Source organism: Streptopelia decaocto, assembly GCF_964273445.1.
Source record: "Streptopelia decaocto genome assembly, chromosome: 18".
In the NCBI taxonomy this organism is placed as follows: domain Eukaryota; kingdom Metazoa; phylum Chordata; class Aves; order Columbiformes; family Columbidae; genus Streptopelia; species Streptopelia decaocto.
The window spans coordinates 4924556-4936803 of NC_138673.1; the positions used below are offsets into that span (position 1 = coordinate 4924556).

General features: G+C 42.5%; 1 protein-coding gene across 8 annotated transcripts in view; it reads left to right on the top strand.

Moving 5' to 3' along the window:
- CUX1 (cut like homeobox 1) overlaps positions 1–12248 on the top strand; it is a 262345-nt gene that overhangs the window by 173978 nt on the left and 76119 nt on the right. For all 8 annotated transcript variants that reach the window (XM_082068464.1, XM_082068458.1, XM_082068459.1 and 5 more), the window contains exons 10-12: positions 898–1002; positions 3852–4040; positions 9136–9194. In XM_082068464.1, the coding sequence (XP_081924590.1) occupies positions 898–1002; positions 3852–4040; positions 9136–9194 (353 nt within the window). The remainder of the gene's footprint in view (positions 1–897; positions 1003–3851; positions 4041–9135; positions 9195–12248) is intronic.

Sequence of the window (12248 nt, forward strand, 5' to 3'; positions counted from 1 at the left end):
GTCATTACCCAAGGAGGTAAGCAATGCGGTTTTATAAAAACAAAACAGACTTCTACAAAAAAACGAGAAGAGGGTCTGACCAAGAGGAATATGTATTGTAGAAACAACCTGGTTTTGTTCTGCTTTCTTAACAGAAGCTTATACAGTTATGGAAAGGGCTTTTCTTCTATTTATTGCCTGAAGTTACTGATCCATCCGTCTCTCCCCAACCTCTAGTACAATCTTTCCTCATAACTCTGCTTTTCTCCTTTCTGTTATTATTCAATATTTGTATGGGAATTTTGTCCGGTAGCCAAGTCACAGGCTTATCAGATATTGCGTAAATCCTCAGCAGCTGGTGACTGATCTGTGCAAAATTGTCAGTTTAGGGTTAAATGTTGTTGAATAAATAGGCCCGCTGAAAGAACAGAGTCTAACAATTCATGTTTTGGGAAATAATTACTGAAGAAAGACAGCCCACCACATTGTATGCGTGTTAGAGAGAATGGTCAGAATATCTTTTAATTCAGCATTTACCCGTGAGAATTATTCCCATGAGGAACCTTGCAATAAAATCTGCTTGGTCTATGAGAATAGAAAGAAATTGAATAAAAAGACTCCATTTCCACTTGTATTTATTCAGTCTGGGAAATTCAGTGGGCCGCAGCATTAGTATCAGCAGGGGATTCCTTGCTCCTAGCGTTAAATTACTGTCATAATCGCTCAATTATTTCTTCCTTGTACTGTTTAAAATAAAAATCCATCACATTCTATGTTTTTTTCTAACATTTATTAGGTTGAGTGTTTAGGAAAATCAATTATATTCAGTCAGGCATGAATTGATGAATGTTCTTGTAATAATTGTCAGTTGTTAAACTGAATGTACTTTCTCTTTTCACCCCTTTTCATTTCCTTCAGAGGGCAGAGGTGGCTCAGAGAGAGGCAGAGACCTTAAGGGAGCAGCTCTCGTCAGCCAACAAATCTCTCCAGCTCGCTACGCAGATCCAGAAGGCACCTGATGTGGTGAGAGGAAATATTTACTGACTCTTACAGGTTCCCGGCAGTACAGCTCCTTCGATTTATGCTCGCAGCTATGAAAATATCTGCTTGGAGTAATATTTTAGCTGCTATGGAATTGTGTTCCTTTGGGATGCTGGTTGGACTTTGAAGAGGGTTGGTGGCTGCAGAAGACCAGGGGAAGGAGAGAGGTCCCTGTTCTCTGTAGCGGCTGGTATGTGCTCCATAGATCTCCTCAGTTGGTCCCAGCGGATCACAGCAGCTCTTGGGGTTTATTTCACATCAGTAGGAGCATCAGCAGAGGCAAAATTAAGGGACCAGCTTTGCCCAGGGTTGGCTGTATTATTGAGGACCTGCTGCCTGGCCACACCTGGCTCGTGTCATTCTTAGTGTCCGAACGGGCTGCCAGAGGAACTAGAAATAAACCCGGTATCATTCTGGTTTTCACTGAATCTATCTAAACTGAGAATCACAACTAGAAAGCCAGTAAAAGCAGCTTAGATAATGGAGAAGATATCCTGTGCTCCTAAAGGTTCGGCTGGTTGTTTGGTCCTCCCTGCATTTCTAAATGAAGCAAACCCCGCTGTTGGGGATGCTGGCGGTGCCGGTGGGACCTGGCGGGCACAGGGTGCGGGTGCAGGACTCCAGCTGGTCCTGGGTTCACAGGTACCGCACATGAGGACACAGATTATTTTGATTTTTGTCTGCCAGAGGAGAAATGGGAGTATTTAAATGTAAATATGCAATTAAGTGAAATTTAGTCTACTTACAAGCAGCAGAGTTAACAAACAAAAGAAATCATACTCCTTGTAATCCTTTTTCTTCTTGCAAGCCACATACATGCTTGACATTGGTGTCAGAGAAACACATGGTTGCTTTAAAATGCATTCGCACAGAATGAGTAACAAACCATAAGTCCTCCAGATCTGTTTGGTCATCTATTAATATAACCCAGTATTTTCTCAGAAAAGTCAAAAGATAGACAAGCAGATGGCAAAACAAACCAGAAGAAAAGCCTGAATATCACTTGTAACTCTGAATTACCTGCCTCTTCCTATCTCATGTCCTAGTCTTATCATTATTTTAACATTAGGTCTTTCTTGTATTTAATAGTACTTCTGCACTTCATTTATATTTAATATGACAACTACTGCAGGATGAAAATGATCATTATCTATCTTATTTCAGACCTTACGTTCTAGTCTCAATAGGCACAAGCAGCAGATGATTATACAACTTGTGATGTTTCATGCAAGCAAATTAGAGGTTTTTTCAACTTAAAGTATAATTCAGTGTAATAGGAGAGCGTTGTTCACTGCTGCTCGTACATGCAGCTCTCTGTGAGATACAATGCTATGGAGTCACTGAGCATCAAGCTGAGTGTTTAGAAAATACGGAAAAGGTATTTTGTTGTGCGTGTATTTTCTGGAAAAGTGGGTATGGAGAAGATTTCAACATCATCTTGAATTGTAAGGAAAGCGCTTGGGTGACAGCATTGAATTTTCAGCTCTTTCACCGTAGGATCTTTGGCACAACGCTTACAACCGTTGTCTCTCTTGTGGTAAATGGATTTTTTCCTTAGTTCACTGGTGTTTTCTCAAGAACAACTGTTAACCTTTGTAAGGTGCTTTTTAGGCTTTTTAATGGAATGTGTGTTCATCACTGGGCTGCCTTGTGCTCCCCAGATCTGCACAAGGAATTTCCCTCATGTTCTGCATGGAAGAGGTTCAGAGCGCTCCATGCATTGTAACTATTGAGCTCATGTCACAAAAGGGGACAAAAGACACGGTACAATTAGTCTGTATTATCTTTTCTGGGTAGATTTGCCTTCCTAACTTGTCTGTCCTCTCTTACAATAATGGAAAGTCAATCTAGTGAGAAAGGTTCAGGCTTGGGCACAGATTTTGCAGCCATGGGAAACTGGAAGATCCTGATTTAGGAAAAGGAATTTCTCAAAATGGAGACCACAGAGAGAAGCGCCTCATCTTACAGCTGTCAGGTCTATCTTCATCCCCATGGAGGAGAGGCTTTAGTTGCCAGCAATAACGTTAGCAGCAAACAATTCTCGTGTGAGGAGCAGATTCATTGGAAGTAGCCGTTTGGGGCAATTTTTGACAGTTTTGCCTGAAACGTGCAGCGTGCATTCGAAGAGCCAAAGGCACATGACTCCGCCGTTCTTGATTAAGAAATTCTGCTCCATTACTTCAGAATATTTCATCTGATTAGTATTTTGTAAGAACAGATTTTCATAGCTGTCAAAGCATTTGGACTATTAATAATAAATAGATCTAAATAGAATCCCTTGACTTTCACGGCTGCATCTTTTCAGTGCATTTATGAAATAGGGAAATTTATTCTCTCCATTATCCCTATTTTACCAAAGAGCTGTCTGGGGGGGTAGAAGGGTTCACATTCCAGATCCACGCAACCACAGGAGTCGCAGGTTTAGAGATTGTTTCTGTCCCTGCTATCCCTGTTTTACCAAAGAGCTGTCTGTGGGGGTAGAAAGGCTCACGTTCCAGATCCACGCAACTACAGGAGTCGCAGGTTTAGAGGTTGTTTCTGTCCCTATTATCCCTATTTTACCAAAGAGCTGTCTGGGGGGGTAGAAGGGTTCACATTCCAGATCCACGCAACTACAGGAGTCGCAGGTTTAGAGATTGTTTCTGTCCCTATTATCCCTGTTTTACCAAAGAGCTGTCTGGGGGGGTAAAAAGGTTCATGTTCCAGATCCATGCAACCACAGGAGTCACAGGTTTGGTCGCAATACCATACTTGGTCCTTACCTAGCTGCCCTGAATGCTTGTTGCGTTTTTGTTTAAATTCCCGTGATCTAACGCTTCTTTTCCCCCCAGGAGCAGGCCATCGAGGTGCTGACGCGGTCCAGCTTGGAAGTGGAACTGGCCGCGAAGGAGCGGGAGATCGCGCAGCTGGTGGAGGACGTGCAGCGGCTCCAGGGCAGCCTCACCAAGCTGCGGGAGAACTCCAGCAGCCAGATCTCCCAGCTGGAGCAGCAGCTGACGGCCAAGAACAGCACGCTCAAAGTAAGGCTCGCCGCCGTGCTCCGCGGCGTTCCGCGGGGATCGCTGACGAACCGCTGCTGGGCTTTACTGGTGTAAGCTTTCTGTGGTTCTCAGAGGCACCGTAAGAGCCGTTGGCTTCTTCAGGATGCTGTTGAATTCCAGTTTCTGTGATGTCTTATCCTAAGCGATCACGTCTTGTTGAAATTTTGTTGAGCTAGTTCTCATTGGTTTGGAATTTGTTTTTCACAGAACGTGGCTACCTTTAGAATTACAACCAGCAACAAACCCTAACATATATATATTGTTATGCGCAGGAACAGGAGTTGGACTTGATGAGCCTCATGGGTCCCTTCCAACTCAGGACATTTTATGATTTACCATGGATATGTAGTGAAATAGCTGAACTGAAAACACACAGAACATCCTTCTCAGGCTTTAAAACTTTTCATTCCCATTCCAGTGATTGGCATTGCGGATTTGGCAGGGGTGTATCTCTGGATTTACCTGCTAGGCTGTCCAGTTCTCTCCACTAGCAAAGGGAAGTGTAGCATTTAGAGCATAAAAACAAGTAAAATCAAGACCCAGAGAGAAGGCATTTTAGCCTTCATATTAATTTCTTTTTAACTGTATATTTGCTGCACAGTAATTGCCATTTATAATTAGCAGTCCAGTCCTGTACTCATTTGCACACCAGCAGCACTGCACTAAACCCAGAAGAAACATCTTAACGATTTTGTGAGTGACCCCTTTAGGTTTCGCTGCTGCAGCTTTTCTGCTTTGTGCAGTAGCCTCCCCAGTTTGATCCATCAGGGAGCATGAGAAATGTTTCCTGACATGTGTTATGAATCAGTTTCCTGTAACTCCCCATCTCTTGTACTGTTGGAGCTTCAATGTGTAAACAAGATAAATTTATCTATTCCATTAAAGACTTCATAGTTTTGCAGGTTTTATAGTCTGAGAGTTTTCTGAAAGCAGGAGGCTGATAGTACCCACTTAGCTCTGCCTGTAGCTTTCCTCCATCAGAATGATTTAATGTTCAATTGAAACTCTTGGAAATTGTTCTAATTCTGCTATTTTTTTAGAGGTTACTAGTTTTGCTCTGGTGCAGCATAATCTATGTGGACAAATACCTGTTAGGGATGGAAGTGTTGTGTTCAATATGCTTTCTGCATGTTTTAAAACAGCCTTGCAGAATTTTTATGAAAATTCAGTAGAGCTCAGGAAACCTATTATGTTTCTACATTGATGGTATTGGTGTCTGCCCGTCTGTCCCCATGTGGGCACCACTTTATAAGGGAGCAAGGCCTGGTTTTGAGGGACACATTTTGCTGGCTACACCCATATTACAGAGGGGGTGGTATTTTTTCATAAAGCATGATAGAAAATATCTTGAGTCCTTGCACTTGACGGGTTTTCTTGGAATAAAGCGTGTTCCTGTTGAGGTCAGTATTAGTTTAGCCATTAACTTCAAAGGGAATAGGATCACAGAAATGACAGAGCAAGTCTTTGATTTTCATTTCAGTAATCTCCTTCCATTTTCTCATAGGCTTGCCTGGCTAATGCTCTGTATTTAGGTTCCTGTTGATAGCGTCTGATGCAGCGACTATTGATAAAGTTTTAGTCATTTCAACCCTCTTTAACCTTATTTGCCGCACTATAAAAAATATTTCGAAATACCTACTTCTACCCCAAAGTGCTGGCAAAGCTGTGTCTGAGATCTGTTGTACAAAGAACCAAATCTCAGTGGTGATGTGTTGATCTCGTGTTTGATTATAGAGGAATTGCTTCTAAGGTAACTGAGGTTGTAGTGGTTGCCTCCACAAAAAATGAATCACAGTTTCACAAATTAAAGCAATGTTCTCAGACCATATCTCAGGGGAATTCTTTAATACTCTATGACTTAATGAAACAATACAGAAATACCTTCAAAATTATTGCTTCTTCATCTGATCTAATAATCAAAACATGTCCTCTAGTAACAAGACTTTTCTAACTATAATTATATTAACTCTTTGTTGCTGGGAGTTAGAGCTTCCCTGCTACCCAGTAAAAATATAACCTAGGTTAATTAAATACGAGCTTTTTAGTTTGTCACTCTAAACTGAACTACAGCATTAGTCTAATGGGGTTTTTTAGATGTTTTAAGCCCCTTAATACAGCCCATGCTGTTTACCTTCGTAATACAGTAATGATTTTTGTTTTAAATAACCTAAGAGGGGTCACAAGCTCTGCGTGCTCTTACACGGGCTCATTCACATATCAAATGCAAGATGATTCCTTAACGTGGAATATTTGCAAATGTAGTGTGCAGAAGTGCCACCAGTCCATTCCTTGTGTCCTCTGGTCCCTGAGTTCCTGTGTGTTGGAGGACATCAGAATATGTTTTGTCTGAATTAACCAGGTTGGTATTTAGTGCAAGATATTAGTTCCTCCACATTGTCTCACAGCTGGAACCTTTGTTACACTGTGTTCTGTGCATTTTACAGGGTTCTTCGAGACAATTACCATACTAATACATTTTAAACCAGGCATTGACTGGGAAGATGCCAGGTGCCTAAATGGTTTGCTTATATACAGACATCACATTCTCAGTTGTTAGTTTATTTTGTTTAGTAAAGTATACATTTAGGTGCAGATTTTCCATGGCAACAATCTCTGCATTAGGTACTTGGGAATGATGGATGTATGTGTTTTTGTACAATTCAAAGTAAAATATTGCTGGTTGCCATACTGCTGTAACAGCACACAAGCACCTGAGAGTCCAAACAGCTTCATTCTGTCAACATCTTTTTCTGTTTTGTTTTTTAACCTAAAATTTCCAGAAATACTTTCAGGGTATAACATATCCTTGTACAGAATAACATTTAATATAGATTGCATTCAAATGCAAAAGCTCATCTGCTTGTAGACTCAAAAATGTGACGAGTTACGGAGTTAAGAGATGAACTGTAGTGTAATCTTTGTTTTACTGAGCATAGCCTGTTACACCAGAAAGTCCAGCTGGATTCCTTATTAAAATAACTGTGTTTTGCTCAGCGTTGAGCTGAACCTTGCAAAGCTGCGTCAACTTGTGGCACATTGTAGCTGAACCTCTTTAAAACCCAGAGAGCCGCAGTGACACCTTGGGCCCTGGGATCCCGTAGTACATGGTATAATGAGATCTCAACACATGTCGGAGGTTATCAACACCTCAAACATCTTTAATATTCATTTGTGGGATTTTTCTGCTCACATCGAGCAGGATTTTCCTGGTTACGTCAGTACGGGGTTTTTACCAGGGCCAAAACACCTGTAACACAGTGTCTGCTGTATAAAGCAAAGTTGGTACTTTCTATAATTCCAGTTAGCGACTGGAATTGGGTAAAGCAGAACGTGTCGGAAGAAATGACTAAAACTTGCCCTGTATTTTTCCAGTTGAAAAAAATTGCTTTAGCTCAAAGAGACAATTTTTCCTATTTTCCCTTCTTAACGCAATCCGAATGGCCACACAAGTTACTGATGGCTGAGGGCTCAAGGACACAAGACCTCTTAAGAGGCTGCTTGTTTTATCAATGTCCCATAGAGTGCAAACTCAACACTGAAGAGCAGTTTCTGCCTTAAATTATACGTACTGATGGCAAGGCAGAAATGTGAGCAGTGCGTAAGCTGGAAACCTTGTAAAAGTTGGCAAAATAGCTGCAAGTCCAACAAAGCCCCATCGTGCTGCCGTTGTCATCTGCAGAAGCCTCATTAAGCTGATGGAGGTGGCTCAGGTGATGGAGCCGCTCAGTGTCTGGGTTTGCTGCTTGTTGCCCTGGCCGGCTTTGGGATGGGTGGTACCTACACACCGTTGGGAAGACAGCATGGTTGAGAGGTGCCCACTTCCAATTGTTCATCTGCTGTTCACACACCCTGTGCTGGTGCAGAACCATATGGGGCTACATTTTAAATGGGTTTGGTAAAATCATCAAAGTTGACAGCCGCCCGTCCCTGCCTTCCTCCCAATGACCAGCCCAGGAGTGGGTGTAAGATCTTGTGGAAATCACTTTTCCACTGGAGGCAGCCTCTCCTGGACATAAAACCCTGTTTTTCATGTCATATATTCCTTTCCTTTGCAAAGTAGATGCTCTGTCTTTGAGGGTGGTGCGTCCTGGTGTTGTTTCTGTTTCCTTTGGGATTCTGTGCCAGATTTAACACCAAAAATGCAGTGAAGCAGAGCTAGCCTGAACTTACCCCTGGAAGTTGCAGGCCAGTGAGTTCTTTCTTTGCTTAGATCAGGTGTGCCTGTGCTAAGGAAAGAAATTATTAGTGGGAAATTCATGTGGCTTCTACGAGCAACGTAACGGCATCAATTATGTATCACTATGTTTTAGGCCTCCTGACGCATTTATCCCGTAGTGATGGGCACTGTTGTTGGGAGCAGGGGCTCTTGGGTAAGGTCCAAATGTGTGGCATTGCGTTCTGGATTGTGTTAGGAGGTTTGTTTCGACGTTTGTGGCATCTTCGCGCCGGAGCGAAGCCATTGAGACCTCCCAGGGTCAGCGAGACCTGAGCAAAAAGACCTGCTGGGTTGGTCTCAATGCTTCATCTCCGGTGTGTAATCACATTAGTTATTGCAATAAGTAATGCTTGTAAAACCACTTGGTACAGCTGTTTTGTTTGGGCATGAGGCATTGTAGAAGTCTTACAAGCCTAAGGCTTGTCAACAACTTCTTCAGTCCTTTTTTCTCATGTAAATAAGGTTATCAAGAACCGTCATATTAGAAATACAGTCTGTGCCAACGCATCCTGCCTGTTTACTCAATTTATCAGCTTTGCAAAAATCTCAGCTCCCCCATTTTTTAATGCCTTGTTCCCCAATCTCTTCATTGAAGACGGGACAGTGACACTGCAAACAAGCCGAATTGGGACCTACTGAATTCTGTAATGCTTGGCACTCTGTAAACAAAGGGAGAGCGAGGTATAATTGTGTTTACGTTGAATTGGTTATAGTTTGTTTTCTAATATATGTAAATTAGATATGAGTCATTAACCCTCACTTGTGCGCTGCTGTATATATGGAATAATTTAAAGATGATTTTGAAAGCCTGCAGAAAAAAAAATCTGAATAATTAAATCCATGTTCTTTCTTTTAAAGCAACTGGAAGAAAAACTGAAAGGACAGGCTGATTATGAAGAGGTTAAGAAAGAATTAAAGTAAGTGTTAAATGCTTACATAATTTTTTCACAAACTCTCGTTTAACAGTGCTTGTTAAATAAAGCCACAAATCTGTGTTCTTGGAACAATAAAGAATTCAGTCAAAACCACAGAGACGGGGAAATCGGGAATATTGGCAGAAATTGCATCCAGAACCAGCGCAGTTGCTGTATCTGAGGATAGTCCTGTTTGTTGCAGCAGAGCGTTGCAAGAGCAATGGGAAGAAAAGGGGCTAAAAGTATTGTCCACCGGTAAAAATGTTTAAAATCTGTGGTATTTTAGGTGGACCGCTCTTTAAAAACCCTCAGCCAACAGCTGAATGTAATGAGGGCCAAAAATTGAATGCAGGGCCTTTGGCCATAATACCTTTCCTGTGCTTTTGCCAGCCAGTGTTCAGCACTTACCATTTAATGCTGTGCTTGTTTCAGTGTATATTTTTGCTAATATATTGTGGTTTTAAACTAAAGCCACAAACAGCCTCTTCCTATTTCAAGAGGTTTTTTTCAAGAGACTTGAAAGAGGCTCATTTTAAACTATAACAAGATAAGCTGTCAGGTTCAGAAGAGAAGTTTTTTGACTAGAAATATGTTTAGTGTCAAGGTTTAAATAACTGCAAGCAACTCCATCTCTTCTTTCATCATTCTGGCATTCTTGTGTGTATTTTAAGAAGACTGAAAAAATGTTACCTTGTTTAATGAGGTATTTCAGATGGGGCTGGTAGTCATGTGCTTTTGTTTACATGTCCCTGGAGAATATGGAAAGCAGGTTTGGTTTTACAAGCCCAGCGACTGCCCAGCCCCTGGTGCTGTTATATTCAGCTTCCGATTTCAGCTGCTTTATGCCCTCGTATGTAAAACAGTGAATGGGAATTAGGGCATAACCTTTCCCGTTTGCTACACAAGTTGCTAAAAAATCTGTGCATCTGCCAAAAACAGCAAATGAGTTTTAAATCCTAACTGGTTTAATGCCTTTACTTTAGATACAAAACTCATTTAGATCCCTGTATTCCTGGCAGTAATGCCTTTTATTGTTTTTCTTTATTTATAACACTAACTTAGATGAGGGCAGGGATGGGAAGGCAGGTAAGAGGTCCAGGAGAACCCGTGGCACAGGGATGTTCATCTGGTGCTTCTGCCTGTTATTTGGAAATGAGCCCGCAGTGAAGGGGATGGGAGAATCTCCTGGAAGTGGCCCTTGTTGGGTGCCAGGAAATTAACTCTGTTCTCCTGGCTGGCTACAGCTTTTATATCCCCTAATTTGTGGGTAACAGGTGATTTTGGGGAGACGGCCAGTGTGTAGGTGGCCTGGGCTCTGTACACTTGGATGGTCCAGGGGTTCAGAGCCTCTGAGAGCACTGCAGATGTTCACAATGCTCCACTGTCACAGCAGCTCATTTCTGCCACCTGTGTGGTCCAAGAGATGTGCCAAAAGCTGAATGTGCGTCACCTGAGAGTGACAGTCTGAGCTGAAGCGAAACTATGAAGTCTGTTGCTGTAAACCTGGTACCCCTCATAGGGAATCAATCCTGTGCCTGCCTCTGTGCGCTGCAACACTGACAAAAATGAGCTGCTTGTAACACACACACCAAGAGAAAATATGTCAGTAAGGAAGAAAGAGAATATACTTCTGGAGTTGTTTTGGCACTGATGTGTTTTCCTTAATCCTTGCAAGGATGTTAGAGGCATTCTAGGCTGAGAGATCTCCATATCAGCCAACTTCTAACCTTGGAGGAACTTAACTGGGTCCACATCAAGACTGGGATGGGAAAATTCTTTGCTTTTTGCATCAGCTTTTGTGCCAAATGGCGCTTAAACCTATTTTTGATATCTGAAAGCTCTGTGTGTCCTTTTAGTTCCCTCTCGAGTAATATGACAGTGCTGACCCTCCTGCCTTTGCAGTTGGGAACAGAAAGTTGAACTGTCCCAGCGCACACGTTGCTTTAGAGTAAGATCTTTCAAGTTGTCTTAGATGTGCAGATTCAAGTCACAAGATCATTCCTTTATAAAGCAGATAACTGATCTTGAGCAGCAGAGTGAGTCGAGATCTCATGGGCAAAGATATTCCTGGAATCCAAAGGGGAAACATTTTGCTTCCTCGTATTCCCAAGGAAAATGCCTCTTTTATGCCATATTTGGAGAGTCATTTTTGACATGTTTAACGTTTGCATTTTTGATAAAATGAACCTGCTGTAGTGAATATCCCTCCAAGGACAATCCGAGGCACCATCAACATGGTTTTGTTATATTTTGGCTTCTAAGTGTGTAGGAAATTACCTGTGAAATTGCTAGAAGGCTATTTCAGGGAGCAAAGAATCCACATTAAATAGGCAGAGGTCAGTAAGTTTCCAGCTGAGGTTTGAATACCCACGTCTGCATCCAGCTCACTGAAAGAGGCAGCTGCCGCAAGGTTCAGGGTCCTTTCTGCTCTTTGCAGCGGGTGCTCGGAAACAAAACGTGTTGGTAGAGCAGCCCGTGCGAGCGGCCGCGCACAACAGGACCGGGGCTTTACAGCCAGGTTTGTGGGGCTGAGAACCAGAAATACATATTAAACACCTCCGGGCCTACTTGGCGCTTCCGACTGGTTTCAGTCTGGGTCTGTGGGCAGCTCGTTAGTGATCAGAGCACGTCGCGCGTGCTCCTCCGAGAGATTTGGTTTAGTCTCATCCCGAAGGAACCCGGTTGGGATGCTCCAGGACTGCTCTGCGTGGCAAACCAGGGAGCGGTAAGTGGGGATTACTGGGAGACCTGTGTCCCAAATGCTCTGCTGATCTGAACCGAAACGGGAGAAACACCTGTGATTTCCCACGGGAAGTTTGTCACCTGGTAATTTGCTGTTACAAATTGGTTTTTTATAAATTCAGATAGATCTCCTTATTTGACCATCGTGAGATCATACATTACTACTTGCTGTCCTTTCAGAGGCCAAACCCTGCAGAACCCATGGGAGGGCGAACACCGTTACCTACCGGTGACTGCAGATTTCCCCAGATGAGTCTCTGTAGATTATATTTATCTGCCCCAGCATGAAACACTTTGAGCAGTGATTAGCAACCC